This window comes from Taudactylus pleione, unplaced genomic scaffold (genome assembly GCF_031769625.1).
Source record: "Taudactylus pleione unplaced genomic scaffold, aTauple2 ptg000507l, whole genome shotgun sequence".
In the NCBI taxonomy this organism is placed as follows: domain Eukaryota; kingdom Metazoa; phylum Chordata; class Amphibia; order Anura; family Myobatrachidae; genus Taudactylus; species Taudactylus pleione.
Window position 1 is genome coordinate 1,135,314 of NW_028284909.1, and position 18,256 is coordinate 1,153,569.

Genomic DNA, 18,256 nt, shown 5'->3' on the forward strand with positions numbered 1-18,256 from the left:
GCACGCTGCCGACTGGTCCTGTGGCAGCGCTCCTCCCCCAGGCCAGCCTCCTCTCTGCTCCTCGGCGGCCATCTTCTCCAGAACGCATGGTGAACGCTGCTGGAAGCCTGGAAGGAAGCATCGTGGTCTGGGTCCCCCCGCATACCTCTCCTCCGCTGTGGTCAGGTCTGTGTATGCAGCGCTGTGTCCTACCAGGCCCTGTGTCTGCGTAGTTGAGTGATCAGCGCTGTTAGTGCAGGAATTGATTTTCTTTGCATTGTATGTGACTGTGCTAGCGCTGCTGCCTGTAACTTTTCTCTAAACTGTCAGCTTTATTACTGTCCCTGTTCTTTCTGCTAAGCCCTTGCGGTGCGGTGCTGCAGGGTGGTCTCTCGCCTATTTAAGATATAATTGGTGAGAGAGGTCACATACGTGGTGCCATCATGTCCGAAAGTGATTTTCCCCTCCGGCTACAGTGTACTACGTGTAAAGTACCGTTAGCGGAGGGGGAGGGTAGCGCGGAGGGCCTTTGCCGGCAGTGTTTCTCCATGGCGCGGCCTCTTACGGTTACAGCACCGGTACAGGAGCCGCCCTGGGCTTGTTTCGCTCAGGCGCTTACAGCCTTAGTGGGCCAGTTAGCTCCGCAGCCCGCGTTTACACTGATGGGTTTATCCCAGCAGTCAGTGGTGTCGTCACCCATGCAGGGTTTCCCACGACAATTGGTGGTACCCCACAGTCTCCCTATTTCCCCGCTCCCGGTTTCTCAGGAGCCAGCGTGGGTTAACTCCCTGACGAGTTCTGTACAGCACTTGTCGGATGTGTTGCAAGGGGAGACTGTGATGCGGCCGCATAAACGGCCGGTGGCGTCTCTGTCGGCTCCTTATGAGGATGACGAGGGGACGTCTGATGATGGGGAGATTCTGGATCCTTACGATCAGGAACCTCTCAATACTAAGGACGCTGATGCTAAGTCCAAAGTATATATTCCTGGACTTATTCGGGCGGTCCGCACAGCCTTTGTGATTGAGGACGAAGTTCCCCCAGCGGCTAAATCTAAGTATGCCTTTTTCAAAGATGTGAAGGGCGATGCCACAGTCTTTCCTCTTTCGGGTCAGTTGGTGGACCATTTAGAGGAGGCGTGGAAACAGCCTGGCAAAAGATATCAGCCGCAGAGACGCCTGGCGGTGGCTTATCCGTTCGCGGATAATTATTTTGCAAAGTGGGAATCCCCTCCACAGGTGGATTCTCACATGACCCGTCTTGTCCGTAGTGCCACATTGCCGATGCCATCTACGTCCTCCCTTAAGGATGCTACGGACCGCAAGGTGGAGATCTGCCTGAAGTCCGCTTATTCCCTTGCGGGGGGGGGCAGCACGGCCGGCTATGGCCATTTGCTGGGTTGCCAGAGCGATGGAGCGCTGGGCGGATTCATTAGAGGCTTCTTTTGATTCCGACTGTCCGGCCGAACAGGCGGAGTTGATTGGTAATCTCCGTGATTTGGCCACTTATATCAACGAGGCGGCCCTAGACATTAGTACTCTGGTGTCTAGAATTTCTTCAGCAGCGGTGGCTGCTCGTCGCACCTTGTAGCTGTGATCCTGGAAGGCGGACGCAGATTCCAAAAAGGGTCTGGAGGCGTTGCCGTTTACCGGAGAAGTTCTCTTCGGTCCGGATCTGGATAAGATTGTAGCCACGCTGGCGGCAGCCAAATCGGCTTGTCTCCCGTTGGCCGCTGCTCCTTCTGGTTCTGGACCATCGTCCTTTCGGTCATCTAGGGTCCAGGGCAGGCCCAAACCACAGTCGTTTCCTCGACAAGCTGGCCCTAAGAAATCGACCAAGCCCCAGAAGCAGGCATGGAGTACCAGACGTCCGGCTCCCAAGCCAGATGACAAGCCTGCGGCCTGACGGTCCGGGCCTCCTTTTGGGGGATCCCAGGGTGGGAGGCCGCCTGCTGCAGTTCGCCCAGTGTTGGTCGGCCACTACGACAGACACTTGGGTTCTGGAGGTGGTTTCCCACGGATACGCCCTCTCCTTCCGGCACAGTCCCCCGGCTCGATTCTTCACCACGGGTCTACCATCAGACCGGAACAAGGCTACGGAGCTGCGGAAGGTATTGCACACTATGCTCCAGGTTGGAGTTATAGTGCCTGTTCCATTCTCCCAGAGGGGCCAGGGTTTCTATTCAAATCTATTTTTGGTACAGAAACCCAATGGGTCGTATCGTCCGATTCTCAACCTCAAAGCACTCAACAAGTCTTTGCGGGTTCCGAAGTTTCGGATGGAGACCCTACGGTCCATCATTCTGGCGCTGGAACCTGGGGACTACATAGTGTCATTGGACATACAGGACGCTTACCTGCATGTCCCTATTCTTGTGCGCCATCAACAGTTCCTCAGGTTTGCAATCCGCAGCAACCACTTCCAGTGTCGGGCGTTACCTTTTGGCCTGGCGACAGCACCACGTGTTTTCACCAAGGTGATGGCGGTCATGGCGGCTTCTCTGCGGCTGCAGGGAGTCCGCATGTTGCCGTACTTGGACGACCTGTTATTGGTGGCAGGATCTCCAGAGCTCCTGTTACACCACTTGGACCTGACCATTGCACTGCTGCAACGGCACGGCTGGCTAATCAACTGGCAGAAGTCCACTCTAATCCCGTCTCGGAGGATTCTGCATCTTGGAGCCTTATTGGACTCGGGACAGCAAAGGATCTTCGTGATGGAGGACAAGATCTCTGCTTTACAGTCAAGGGTGCGCAGTTGTCTGCACAGCCGCCGGGTGTCCCTACACTCGGCGATGAGGTTACTGGGCTCCATGGTGTCGTGTTCGACATGGTGGAATACGCCCAGTTTCACTCCAGACCTCTGCAGCACCTGATCCTGTCCAAGTGGAACGGGATGCCTCAGTCTCTGAAGTCCCAGACGATTGTGATCACCCCGGAGGTTCGCCTGTCCCTTGCGTGGTGGTTACAGACGACCCACCTCAACAAGGGACGTCTGTTCTGGGTTCCAAATTGGGTCCTGTTGACAACGGACGCCAGTCTTCGGGGCTGGGGAGCGGTTTCGGGTCCACACTTGTTCCAGGGCAGGTGGACGCCGACAGAAGCGGAGCTTCCAATAAATATCTTGGAACTCCGTGCGGTCTTCAATGCTCTCCAGCAGGCACATCGGTTTCTCCAGGGTCACCCGGTGCAGGTCCAGTCGGACAATGCTACCACAGTGGCCTACATAAACAGGCAAGGAGGAACTCGCAGTCGGGCGGCTCTCGTAGAGGTCTCTCGGATCCTGGTTTGGGCGGAGCGCAATCTTCCGGCCATATCAGCGGTCTTCATCCCGGGAGTGCTAAATTGGGAGGCGGACTTTCTAAGTCGCCAGGACGTTCATCCGGGGGAATGGTCCCTGCACCCGGACGTTTTTCAACTGCTGGTGGACAGGTGGGGTCTTCCAGAGATCGACCTCATGGCGTCCCGGCACAACAACAAGTTGCCGGTGTACGGGTCTCGCACAAGAGACGAAGGGGCGTCTCTGGTGGATGCTCTGTCCGTCCGGTGGACGTTCCGGTTCGCATACCTGTTTCCTCCGGTTTCCCTTCTTCCACGGGTAATCCGGAAATTCAAACAGGAAGGAGGGACGCTCCTGTTGATAGCTCCCGCGTGGCCCAGACGGCACTGGTTCTCAGACCTTCAGGGTCTGTCCGTGGACAGTCCTCTGCGTTTGCCGCTACGACCGGACCTTCTGTCTCAGGGTCCTTGTCTTCACCCGGACCTGACTCGGCTGTCTTTGACGGCGTGGCTGTTGAGATGGCCATGCTGAGGTCCCGGGGGTTTTCCAGCTCTGTGGTGCGTACCATGTTGCGAGCTCGGAAACCGTCTTCCGTGAGGATATACCATCGCGTGTGGCATACGTTCTTCCAGTGGTGTCGACCGAGAGGTTATGCACCGCGGGAGTTTCGTCTGTCTCGGATTCTCGCCTTCCTGCAAGCGGGACTAGATCATGGGCTTCGCCTTGCTTCTTTGAAGGTACAGTTTTCGGCCCTATCTGTCTGGTTTCACCGTAGGATTGCTACAATCCCGGATGTGCGCACCTTTATGCAAGGTGTTCTCCGCATTCAACCGCCCTTTGTTCCACCTGTGGCGCCTTGGGATTTGGCTGTGGTCCTGAGGGCTCTCCAAGGACCGCCGTTTGAACCACTGGGCTCAGTGGATCTTAAATGGCTAACAGCTAAGACTGTTTTCCTTCTGGCTATTGCTTCGGCCAGACGTGTTTCTGAGTTAGGGGCTCTTTCTTGTAGACCCCCTTTCTTGGTTTTTCATGGGAACAGGGCAGTGCTCCGCACTCGGCCCGAGTTTCTTCCCAAAGTTGTTTCCCAGTTTCATGTTAACGAGGAAATCGTTGTTCCGGCCTTTAACTCACCGGGTCTTTCCGTGGGTGAGGCCTCTTTGGATGTTGTGCGGGCCTTAAGGACTTATGTTAACCGCACTTCTTCGTTTAGGAAGTCGGACGCTTTGATTGTCCTCTATGGCTTCCGTAAAAAGGGTAGACCTGCTTCAAAGCAAACTTTGGCAGCCTGGATCCGTATGGCTATTTCTGAAGCTTATCTTCATGAAGGCCTACCGGTTCCTCCTTCTCTGAAGGCTCATTCCACTAGGTCTGTGGGTCCTTCGTGGGCAGCTCGACGTGGTGCCTCGGCAGTTCAGATCTGCAAGGCTGCTACGTGGTCCTCTGTCCATACCTTCGTGAGGTATTACAGGTTTGACACCTTCGCCTCTCAGGATGCTTCCTTCGGGCGGCGGATTCTCCTTTCTGCACAGGAGCGTCCCCACCCTTAAAGGATACTGCTTTGGGACATCCCCAAGGTATCCTGTGGATACCCTATGGACCCTGAAGTAGAAAATATGAGATATGGTAAGAACTTACCCTTGTTATCTCTATTTCTACGAAGTCCATAGGGTTCCACAGGACTCCCGCCCTGTCGCACCTGTGCTGCAGATGGGCTTTGCTCTGGTCACCGGTTTTCCGTCTCCCTCTGGTGAGAATGTGATTCTTGTATGTGTCCAGATATTTTTTCTCTCTCTTCCTTCTCCTCCTCCGGCCTATGGCTTGATAACTAACTGAGGTGCCTTGGCTCGGGGGCGGGGTATAGGAGGGGGACCCTAGTGCATCCTGGGAGGCTGAAAAGCTTAACTCTATGGTGCCCATGACTGACGTCACACCTATACCCAAGGTATCCTGTGGAACCCTATGGACTTCGTAGAAATAGAGATAACAAGGGTAAGTTCTTACCATATCTCATATTATCCTCTGCATATTCCAATAAAATCATCTCTTATCCTCTGCATATCCCAATAGGATCAGCTCTTATCCTCTGCATATCCCAATAGGATCATCTCTTATCCTCTGCATATCACAATAGGATCATCTCTTATCCTCTGCATATCACAATAGGGTCATCTCTTATCCTCTGCATATCCCAATAGGATCATCTCTTATCCTCTGCATATCCCAATAGGATCATCTCTTATCCTCTGCATATCCCAATAGGATCATCTCTTATCCTCTGCATATCCCAATAGGATCATCTCTTATCCTCTGCATATCCCAATAGGGTCATCTCTTATCCTCTGCATATCCCAATAGGATCATCTCTTATCCTCTGCATATCCCAATAGGGTCATCTCTTATCCTCTGCATATCCCAATAGGATCATCACTTATCCTCTGCATATCCCAATAGGGTCATCTCTTATCCTCTGCATATCCCAATAGGATCATCTCTTATCCTCTGCATATCCCAATAGGATCATCTCTTATCCTCTGCATATCCCAATAGGGTCATCTCTTATCCTCTGCATATCCCAAAAGGATCATCTCTTATCCGATGTATATCCCAATTGGGTCATCTCTTCTCCGATGCATATTCCAATAGGATAATTTCTATAGGATCTGAAGATCATCTTCTGTTATCCTCTGCATATCCCAATAGGATCATCTCTTATCCTCTGCATATCCCAATAGGATCATCTCTTATCCTCTGCATATCCCAATAGGATCATCTCTTATCCTCTGCATATCCCAATAGGATCATCTCTTATCCTCTGCATATCCCAATAGGGTCATCTCTTATCCTCTGCATATCCCAATAGGATCATCTCTTATCCGATGCATATCCCAATAGGGTCATCTCTTATCCTCTGCATATCCCAATAGGATCATCTCTTATCCTCTGCATATCCCAATAGGATCATCTCTTATCCTCTGCATATCCCAATAGGATCATCTCTTATCCTCTGCATATCCCAATAGGGTCATCTCTTATCCTCTGCATATCCCAATAGGATCATCTCTTATCCGATGCATATCCCAATAGGGTCATCTCTTATCTGATGCATATTCCAATAGGATCATTTCTATAGGATCTGAAGATCATCTTCTGTTATCCTCTGCATATCCCAATAGGATCATCTCTTATCCTCTGCATATCCCAATAGGATCATCTCTTATCCTCTGCATATTCCAATAAGATCATCTGTTATCCTCTGCATATCCCAATAGGATCATCTCTTATCCTCTGCATATTCCAATAAGATCATCTCTTATCCTCTGCATATTCCAATAAGATCATCTCTTATCCTCTGCATATTCCAATAAGATCATCTCTTATCCTCTGCATATCCCAATAGGATCATCTCTTGTCCTCTGCATATCCCAATAGGATCATCTCTTATCCTCTGCATATTCCAATAAGATCATCTCTTATCCTCTGCATATTCCAATAGGATCATCTCTTATCCTCTGCATATTCCAATAAGATCATCTCTTATCCTCTGCATATTCCAATAAAATCATCTCTTATCCTCTGCATATTCCAATAAGATCATCTCTTATCCTCTGCATATTCCAATAAGATCATCTCTTATCCTCTGCATATTCCAATAAGATCATCTCTTATCCTCTGCATATTCCAATAAGATCATCTCTTAGCCTCTGCATATTCCAATAAGATAATCTCTTATCCTCTACATATTCCAATAAGATCATCTCTTATCCTCTGCATATTCCAATAAAATCATCTCTTATCCTCTGCATATTCCAATAAGATCATCTCTTATCCTCTGCATATTCTAATAAGACCATCTCTTATCCTCTGCATATTCCAATTTGATCATCTCTTATCCTCTGCATATTAAAATAAGATCATCTCTTATCCTCTGCATATCCCAATAGGATCATCTCTTATCCTCTGCATATTCCAATAGGGTCATCTCTTATCCTCTGCATATCCCAATAGGATCATCTCTTATCCGATGCATATCCCAATAGGGTCATCTCTTATCCGATGCATATTCCAATAGGATCATTTCTATTGGATCTGAAGATCATCTTCTGTTATCCTCTGCATATCCCAATTTGATCATCTCTTATCCTCTGCATATCCCAATAGGATCATCTCTTATCCTCTGCATATCCCAGTAGGATCATCTCTTATCCTCTGCATATCCCAATAGGATCATCTCTTATCCTCTGCATATCCCAATAGGATCATCTCTTATCCTCTGCATATCCCAATAGGATCATCTCTTATCCTCTGCATATCCCAATAGGATCATCTCGTATCCTCTGCATATCCCAATAGGGTCATCTCTTATCCTCTGCATATCCCAATAGGATCATCTCTTATCCTCTGCATATCCCAGTAGGATCATCTCTTATCCTCTGCATATCCCAATAGGATCATCTCTTATCCTCTGCATATCCCAATAGGATCATCTCTTATCCTCTGCATATCCCAATAGGATCATCTCTTATTCTCTGCATATCCCAATGTTATCATCTCTTATCCTCTGCATATCCCAACAGGATCATCTCTTATCCTCTGCATATCCCAGTAGGATCATCTCTTATCCTCTGCATATCCCAATAGGATCATCTCTTATCCTCTGCATATCCCAGTAGGATCATCTCTTATCCTCTGCATATCCCAATAGGATCATCTCTTATCCTCTGCATATCCCAATAGGATCATCTCTTATCCTCTGCATATCCCAATAGGATCATCTCTTATCCTCTGCATATCCCAATAGGATCATCTCTTATCCTCTGCATATCCCAATAGGATCATCTCTTATCCTCTGCATATCCCAATAGGATCATCTCTTATCCTCTGCATATCCCAATAGGGTCATCTCTTATCCTCTGCATATCCCAATAGGATCATCTCTTATCCTCTGCATATCCCAATAGGGTCATCTCTTATCCTCTGCATATCCCAATAGGATCAACTCTTCCTCTGCATATCCCAATAGGGAAATCTCTTATCCTCTGCATATTCCAACAGGATCATCTCTTATCCTCTGCATATCCCAATAGGATCATCTCTTATCCTCTGCATATCCCAATAGGATCATCTCTTATCCTCTGCATATCCCAATAGGATAACCTCTTCCTCTGCATATCCCAATAGGATCATCTTTTATCCTCTGCATATCCCAATAGGGAAATCTCTTATCCTCTGCTTATCCCAATAGGGAAATCTCTTATCCTCTGCATATCCCAATAGGAGCATCTCTTATCCTCTGCATATTCCATTAGGATAATCAGATTGTGAGTGAAATTAGTCAGGCGTGTGCCTAGTATTATTCTCTGTATATCCCAATATGCTCATTTTTTTATCCCCCATGCATATTCTAATACACTAATATTCTCTACATTTCTAAATACACTCAGTTTCCTATCCTCTACCTATCACAATATAAGTACCTCCAGGTCATGTCACAGTGCCCATCTCTTGTCCTGTATGTATCACAACATGCTCATGTGTATTCCAGGTCATGTCACAGTACCCATCTTTTGTCCTGTATGTATCACAACATGCTCATGTCTTTTCCAGGTCATGTCACAGTGGCCATCTCTTGTCCTGTATGTATCACAACATGCTCATGTGTATTCCAGATCATGTCACAGTGCCCATCTCTCGTCCTGTATGTATCACAACATGCTCATGTCTTTTCCAGGTCATGTCACATTGCCCATCTCTTGTCCTGTATGTATCACAACATGCTCATGTATATTCCAGGTCATGTCACAGTGCCCATCTCTTGTCCTGCATGTATCACAACATGCTCATGTCTTTTCCAGGTCATGTCACATTGCCCATCTCTTCTCCTGTATGTATCACAACATGCTCATGTCTTTTCTAGGTCATGTCACAGTGCCCATCTCTTGTCCTGTATGTATCACAACATGCTCATGTATATTCCAGGTCATGTCACAGTGCCCATCTCTTGTCCTGTATGTATCACAACATGCTCATGTGTATTCCAGGTCATGTCACAGTGCCCATCTCTTGTCCTGTATGTATCACAACATGCTCATGTCTTTTCCAGGTCATGTCACATTGCCCATCTCTTGTCCTGTATGTATCACAACATGCTCATGTCTTTTCCAGGTCATGTCACATTGCCCATCTCTTGTCCTGTATGTATCACAACATGCTCATGTCTTTTCCAGGTCATGTCACATTGCCCATCTCTTGTCCTGTATGTATCACAACATGCTCATGTCTTTTCCAGGTCATGTCACATTGCCCATCTCTTGTCCTGTATGTATCACAACATGCTCATATCTTTTCCAGGTCATGTCACAGTGCCCATCTCTTGTCCTGTATGTATCACAACATGCTCATGTCTTTTCCAGGTCATGTCACATTGCCCATCTCTTGTCCTGTATGTATCACAACATGCTCATGTCTTTTCCAGGTCATGTCACATTGCCCATCTCTTGTCCTGTATATATCACAACATGCTCATGTGTATTCCAGGTCATGTCACATTGCCCATCTCTTGTCCTGTATGTATCACAACATGCTCATGTCTTTTCCAGGTCATGTCACATTGCCCATCTCTTGTCCCACTCTCACACACAGAATTTGTCCCCAAGCCAGGATCTGTTCTTGTATCCCCCAGCTCACATTATTATCATCCCCCCTATAATGTTTATGTTCCTCAGTTATTGCCTCTGGCAATCAGATAATGTGCTTCTCCTAATACGTTTCTCTCTGTTTTCAGTGTGCGAAAGGAATGGTAATGATCATATGGAGAAATTATAACTTCTAAGCTGACGAGAGGTGAAGAAATTGTTATATGGTGGGTGCCAGCTATTTGTACAGTTTTGAATTAATTAAATGATATGTAATGGATAAAAGGTAACTGGTAGTGATATTATTTAAAATATTGATGGATAATCTTGTGTGCTTTCCTAATAGTGGTGATGGCGAATGTGAGCCCGGAGCTGGACAACATGGAGGTGCAGGCCCCCCCAAACAACAACAATCGCTGGGAGCAGACTGATCATGCCTGGGAAGAGCCCACGGCCTCTGGCAAATTTTTCGAGTGCTCCCGGATTAAAGCTCTGGCTGGTAGGTTTACGTTTCATCTCATCTGGAGAGGTTGTAGGTGAGGTAGAAGGCATGAGATGTAGCACAGCGAGGAGAAAGGTCATTGATATGACTTAATTTACCCCCTCCCCATCATAATTCAGTCCCTTTTAATCATTGTTGTTAAATTAGACTATAAGGCTGCCTTTGCTGCTTCCTATTAAACCTTGTGACACATTAAGGTGCCCACACACATAGCGATATTTTACACGATCTGGCCGATTCCAACGAATCGTGACGACAGATCGTGTAAAATATGGCCAAATTGTGAGGAAATCGTGAGTCCTAACTCACGATCACGATGCGATGCACGTCCCCGCTGGTCGCACATCGCATCGTCAGATCTGCCGTGCAGTAGGGCAGATCTGACAATCTGGGACAAAATGCACTGGGGAAAAAAAAAAAAAAGTTAAGAAGCAGAATAGATCTTATGCTTTTTACTCCAAATCGTGTGTAGGAGCTGCCGGGGAGATGCCGGGGGAGAGTTCAGGGGAAATCGCACACATCGTGGGATCGTGTGCAGATCGGTATGTGTGTGGGCACCTTTAGTGTTATGTGATGGATCCTCTTCATAAATAACAAACTATCAAAAATGTATCCAACTAATTGGAAACATTAGTAACACAATGCAGCGCTGGTTGCACTACTGTATATATATATTAGTAGATGAACATCAATTTAAATTCATGTTCATCTGCTAATAAATAGATATTAGTTCAACCAGCGTTGCATTGTGTTACTAATGTTTCCAATTAGTTGGATACATTTTTGATAGTTTATTTATGATTTAGTGCGGGGGGTAGCAAATCGCTTGGTAGTGCATGCTGCAGGTGCACCTTATATTGAATTTTTATTGAATTCAACCAGTTGTCCAGTGCAGACCTTTGTTTTCTTTTTTGTTATGGATCCTCTTCACCCTGGTTGGGTATATTTTGCGACATTTATCATGTTGACGGAAGAATGTCGACATGGCCGTAATGTCAATATGCAGCATGTCAACAAGTTTAGCATGTCGCCATTGACCATGTTGACATTCATTATGTCAACACTGATGACATGTTGACATGATTAGAATGTCAGCAAAACAGTCCTGTTGGTCCAGTGGTGACTGACCTTTTCTCAGCGGATCTGAAGGCTCCAGAGGTTTCTTCCGGGTCTGGCGGTGACGTGATGGTGACTTCCGGCATCCAGAGGTGAGTAACGCAGCCTAATCCTCCTCCTAGTGCCTAACGCTAGTGTCAACATTCTGCAGATGTCAACATTTTCCATGTTGACATATCCACAATGTCGACATCATGGGCAGATTCAATTAGTCACAGGACTTACCCTGTGGCTGCAGCTCTGCCCTGACCTATGCAATTACTACCCAATACCATGCACATTAAGGCCTTCATTCAGAGGCGGCCGTACGGTCTACGACCGCACGGCCGCCTCGATGTTTGTCAAGTGCGCATGCGCACGAGGGAGCCGGCTCCTTCGTGCGCATGCGTGAGACCCGCTACGACCGTCAGCACCGGTCGTAGCGGGTCTCTTTCCAAAGGGGGCGAGCTGTCGATGTTGATTGACACCTCGCCCCGTTTGGAAGGCGGCCGGGGGGTGGCAGCCCAAACGGAGGCGTTCCTATGGGAACGCCTGCCGTTTGGGGGAGGCCCCACTGACATCACTAGTGATGTCAGTGGAGAGCTTCCGGCTCTGACAGAGCCAGAAGCTCTCCGTGGCTTACGACAAGTGAGACCCTACCCTAGGGTCTCGTCGTAAGCCCCGATGGTCGCGATGGTCTCTGACCATCGCGACCATCACCCTAGTGGTCGTTAGAGCTGTGGGTGTAAACCCACAGCCTAACGACCGAAACAGAGGCGGCGGTCAGGATGCAAGCGGCCGCCCAGTTTCTGAGCGACCGCTTGCATCCTCCGACCGCCTCTGAATGAGGCCCTAAGGCCTTCATTCAGAGGCAACCATACGGTCTACGACCGCACGGCCGCCTCGATGTTTGTCAAGTGCGCATGCGCACGAGGGAGCCGGCTCCTTCGTGCGCATGCGTGAGACCCGCTACGACCGACAGCACCGGTCGTAGCGGGTCTCTTTCCAAAGGGGGCGAGCTGTCGATGTTGATTGACACCTCGCCCCGTTTGGAAGGCGGCCAGGGGGTGGCAGCCCAAACGGAGGCGTTCCTATGGGAACGCCTGCCGTTTGGGGGAGGCCCCACTGACATCACTAGTGATGTCAGTGGAGAGCTTCCGGCTCTGACAGAGCCAGAAGCTCTCCGTGGCTTACGACAAGTGAGACCCTACCCTAGGGTCTCGTCGTAAGCCCCGGTGGTCGCGATGGTCTCTGACCATCGCGACCATCACCCTAGTGGTCGTTAGAGCTGTGGGTGTAAACCCACAGCCTAACGACCGAAACAGAGGCGGGCGGTCAGGATGCAAGCGGCCGCCCAGTTTCTGAGCGACCGCTTGCATCCTCCGACCGCCTCTGAATGAGGCCCTAAGGCCTTCATTCAGAGGCAGCCATACGGTCTACGACCACACGGCCGCCTCGATGTTTGTCAAGTGCGCATGCGCACGAGGGAGCTGGCTCCTTCGTGCGCATGCGTGAGACCCGCTACGACCGACAGCACCGGTTGTAGCGGGTCTCTTTCCAAAGGGGGCATTCTGTCGATGTTGATTGACAGCTCGCCCCGTTTGAAAGGCGGGCCGGGGGGGTGGCAGCCCAAACGGAGGCATTCCTATGGGAACGCCTGCCGTTTGGGGGAGGCCCCACTGACATCACTAGTGATGTCAGTGGAGAGCTTCCGGCTCTGACAGAGCCAGAAGCTCTCCGTGGCTTACGACAAGTGAGACCCTACCCTAGGGTCTCGTCGTAAGCCCCGGTGGTCGCGATGGTCTCTGACCATCGCGACCATCACCCTAGTGGTCGTTAGAGCTGTGGGTGTAAACCCACAGCCTAACGACCGAAACAGACGCGGGCGGTCAGGATGCAAGCGGCCGCCCAGTTTCTGAGCGACCGCTTGCATCCTCCGACCGCCTCTGAATGAGGCCCTAAGGCCTTCATTCAGAGGCAGCCATACGGTCTACGACCACACGGCCGCCTCGATGTTTGTCAAGTGCGCATGCGCACGAGGGAGCCGGCTCCTTCGTGCGCATGCGTGAGACCCGCTACGACCGACAGCACCGGTTGTAGCGGGTCTCTTTCCAAAGGGGGCATTCTGTCGATGTTGATTGACAGCTCGCCCCGTTTGAAAGGCGGGCCGGGGGGGTGGCAGCCCAAACGGAGGCATTCCTATGGGAACGCCTGCCGTTTGGGGGAGGCCCCACTGACATCACTAGTGATGTCAGTGGAGAGCTTCCGGCTCTGACAGAGCCAGAAGCTCTCCGTTGCTTACGACAAGTGAGACCCTACCCTAGGGTCTCGTCGTAAGTCCCGATGGTCGCGATGGTCTCTGACCATCGCGACCATCACCCTAGTGGTCGTTAGAGCTGTGGGTGTAAACCCACAGCCTAACGACCGAAACAGAGGCGGGCGGTCAGGATGCAAGCGGCCGCCCAGTTTCTGAGCGACCGCTTGCATCCTCCGACCGCCTCTGAATGAGGCCCTAAGTCCCGAGGGTGCACTTATTACAGATTTGTCCTTGCAGCATCAGGAGCTGCGAGGAAAAATCTGCATGAGTCTTATCGTGTGGGGTAATTCCATAGCTCTGAGCACTTGACCTGGGAGCTACGAGTTAACTGCGGGTTTACCACACATGGAAATAGCCAAATATTTGTATACATCCAGGTTTATTATTATTATGCTTTATTTATATGGTGCCACAAAGGTTCTGCAGTGCCTTACAGAGCACATAAATGAGCAAACAAGAAAACAGCGACTTACAGTACACAATTCAGGACAAGGACATAGTTTATAAGCATTGCTGCATTAGCAATCATAACACAAAATAAGCAAATAACCAAGTGTTAGGTGCCAGTGTGGGGAATTAGGAGTAGACAGTAGTATGAGTAAGTGAAGGAAAAGCACATGAGGAAAGAGGGCCCTGCTCGTGAGAGCTTACATTCTAAAGGGGAGGGCAGACAGACAGGGGTGACACAGATGGGGTACACAGTGAGGAGCTGCAGCCATGTGGTAAGTCCTGTGGGTAAATGATTTTGCCCCGATGACTATAAATACTGCGATTGTTGACATTGTGACTGCATCCGTCTTCACCCTTCTCTGTCACTAAAAAGACACATAAAAATGGGTTACAGAAATCTGGGCTCTTAAGTGGGAGCCTAGATTGCATTATGGGTAATCCGCCTGCTTCCATTGGGATTTGCACACTTCCAAAGTTATTTGTGGAATGTGGTTAGATTTTCATTAAAGAAACCATTCCTGGATGAGTCCTTTACTATGTACGGCACAGTTAAGTGCCTTTACCAAATCGGGCGTGATAAAAAAAGGTCGACGATAAAAAGGTCAACACTAATTTGGTCGGACACCTAAAGGTCGACAAAGAAAAAAGTTGACATGAAAAAAGTAAGACAATACAGAAGGTCGACGGGTTAAAAATGTTGACATGGAAATGGTCGACACGTGCTTTTCTTTCTAACTATAATCTTCACCTATCCCTTCCCTTGGTGCCTAGCCCTAACTGTCCCGCCTAGTGCCTTACCCCTAAACCTAACCCTAAAAAACAAGCAAACAAAAAAAGTCTACAAGTTCTGTGTCGACCATTTCCATGTCGACCTTTTCAACCTGTAGACCTTTAGTACCTGTCAACATTCTGTACTGTCGACCTTTTGTCATGTCAACCTTCTTCCATGTTGACCTTTTGGTGTCAACAAACTCATTGTTGACCTTTTTGTATGGAACCGTACCAAATCTCCCTCCCTAACATGCAAGCCCTGATAGCTTCCGTTACCCTGTCACGGAATTCAATTAGCTCATTCAGTCGGAGAGATTTTTCTTTTTAAACATATGTTATAAAAAGGTCGAGTCACACAGAATCTCTTCCAATTTTATTCCAAAGATGAACGAGATGCTGTTCAGAAGAAAACCTTCACCAAGTGGATGAATTCTCACCTCTCCAAAGTGCCGTGCCGCGTGAATGACCTGTACAGCGACCTGCGAGATGGCTACATCATTACCAAATTGCTGGAGGTGCTATCCGGAGAGCAGCTGGTACGCACCTGAGCTAGTACTTTGTGCATGGGAAATGTACCAGTGTTAGTGTAACTACCCCCATGTTCATGTGATATATTATGTGTGCTTAATATAATGTCATGCAGTTTCTATCTCCGGCCTACCATACATGAAGGGAATGTTGGTGGGTTTAAAAGTCAGGAGTTGAGTGGGGTTTCTACATTGATACCGATGATCCCTCTCTGACCTAACGTTCATGATGCTGGATGTAGTAACTTCGAAGGTCAGGAATTCAGTGCAGTTTCTAAGTTGACATTAAGGGATATATTTACTAAAGTGCGGGTTTGTAGAACTGGAGATGTTGCCCATAGCAACCAATCAGATTCTACTTAACATTTATCTAGCACCTTCTAGAAGATAATAGCTAGAATCTGCTTGCTATGTGCAACATTTCCACTTCTAAAAACCTGCACCTTAGTAAATATACCCCAATGTATCAGTCTTCGACTTAACCTTATTTATGGCAGATTGTAAGATCAAAACCGAAGTAGGGTTTCTAATGTGACATTCATGATCAGTTTTCAACCTAATCGTCATGGTAAGAGATGTAGCAGGTTCAGATCAGGAGCTGGGTGGACTTTTTACTGTGACATTAGTATCAGTTTCCAAGCTAACCCTCATCTGGGGAGGTAACGGGTTGGAAGCTCAGTGACAATGTATATTTGTCTACAAACTAAGCTTCATGATTTATGTGGTGTGTTATCATAGTTGAAACTAGACATTTAGTAATAGGTGGTCCTAGTTCCAACCCCTCAACATGATCCAGAAGATGCCTGTTTGTGTAGAAATATAACCAATGTCATCATAATATAACAGAGGTTAAATCAGACTTGGGCCCCGTGTATCCCCTCCAGATACTTGGGTCTCTCCAAACTCCTTTCTTTACAGGCTCCTGCCCCGTCACTCCAGCCTCCTGCCTTTTTCCAGCCTCCTGCCCCTGTGTCTTTCAGACTCAATTCCTCCCCTGTGTCCCTCAGCCTTCCCCTCACCTTGTGTCAATCAGTTCCTCCCACGTGTGTCAACCAGCCAGCCTCCCTCGTGTGTCAATCAATCAGCCAGCCTTCCCCGTGTGTCAGTCAATCAGCCAGACTCCCCCCAGGTGTGTCATCAGCCAGACTTCCCCCGTGTGTCAATCAGCCAGACTCCCCCCGTGTGTCATCAGCCAGACTCCCCCCGTGTGTCATCAGCCAGACTCCCCCCGTGTGTCAATCAGCCAGACTCCCCCGTGTGTCAATCAGCCAGACTCCCCCCATGTGTCAATCAGCCAGACTTCCCCCGTGTGTCAATCAGCCAGACTCCCCCGTGTGTCAATCAGCCAGACTCCCCCCATGTGTCAATCAGCCAGACTCCCCCCATGTGTCAGTCAGCCAGACCCCCCGTTTGTCAGCCAGACCCCCCCATGTGTTAATCAGCCAAACCCCCCCCAGTGTCTCTCAACCTCTGTCTCCGCAGCCACCAGCCCAGCGCAGCACACACTTACCTCCTCCCTGCTGCTGCTGCTTCTTGCTCTGCGTTACCTCCTGCAGTGCCTCTAGCTCCAAGTCCTTTCCTCCGCGCTTCAGTTCAGTTCTTCACATGAAGGAAGCAGAAACCCAGAGACAGAGCGCGGTGCGGTGTGACATCATGCGAGTCCAGTAGAAGTGATTAGATGCAGCAGGGGAGGAGGAGCAGTGTGTTAGTGTTCCCGGGTCTCCCGTTAGTCCCCCCGTTACCCGGGTGGCTACAAAAATGCAGGCATTTCGGGGCCGGTTTCTGGCCAGCTGGAAAGGCCTCGGCGTCTTAGGTGAGACGTAATTCTGAGACAGCTCAGAGGTTCGATGTTTCCTCTTTTGTACGTAAGCAGCGGATGTGAGATGCCGGAGGTGGGCGTCTCTGTGCAAAAGACAGCGGGAGTCATTAGCATATTTTCTCAAGTCCGCTGCATATGGGATCGCGGTAACGACGGGCATTGTGTGCACCTCTAAATCAGGCCATGAGTGTGGTTTATATCCTCAAAGAGTAGGTATAGCAACTATCGGCCTGATTGATAGATGGAAGCAGGGCACACAGCAGCTGCTAATGCTGCAGGAGGAGTCTTGTGTAAATAGACCCCTCCTGCCGGCTTCTGTGATCCGCTGCTGCGTCCGAGGACACAGCAGCATATCATCTGCGGAAACATCGGCCATCTGAGCAGCCCCGAGGTCACGCAGGATGACTGGGGTTTTCACTCTGTCGGGGCCATGAAATCTACCCTGTCCTCGGTACGAATACAAAACGGGGATGATCCCCCTCCCACGTTTTGTAGAAAAATCTCACCATTGCTGCCTCTGTTCCTCCCCCAAACGGTCGGTTTGGGGGCAGTGCGAGCGATCTCGCAGAAGGAGACCTGCACATGCGCTGTACTGATCCTCCGCAGGCGCAGATTCCTCACCATCGGTGTTGTGCGCAAACCCTTGTGTTTGCGTACAACACTAAATCAGGCCCTATGTGCAATTAGTAAAATAGTAAAAAGCTGTGTATTACTGAGCTGAATGATATACCATAAATAACTGGCGTGCTTATACTTACCTACATTTTAGTTACGTTTCATTCCTCTGCAGCAAGTTGCCCTGTTAGGAAGGAGGTGCTGCGTGACAGCTTTGCAGAGTTGTTATGCAGACATGTTGTACTGTGTGGATTGGTGGATTCATTTGAG

At 49.1% G+C, this 18,256-nt stretch overlaps 1 protein-coding gene across 1 annotated transcript in view; it reads left to right on the forward strand.

The window, feature by feature from the left end:
- The window catches only part of SPTBN4 (spectrin beta, non-erythrocytic 4), a 172,915-nt gene that overhangs the window by 14,562 nt on the left and 140,097 nt on the right, over positions 1-18,256 (forward strand). The window contains exons 2-4 of the mRNA XM_088450123.1: positions 10,040-10,117; positions 10,237-10,389; positions 15,410-15,561. Coding sequence (XP_088306249.1) covers positions 10,242-10,389; positions 15,410-15,561 — 300 coding nt within the window. The 5' untranslated portion in view covers positions 10,040-10,117; positions 10,237-10,241. The remainder of the gene's footprint in view (positions 1-10,039; positions 10,118-10,236; positions 10,390-15,409; positions 15,562-18,256) is intronic.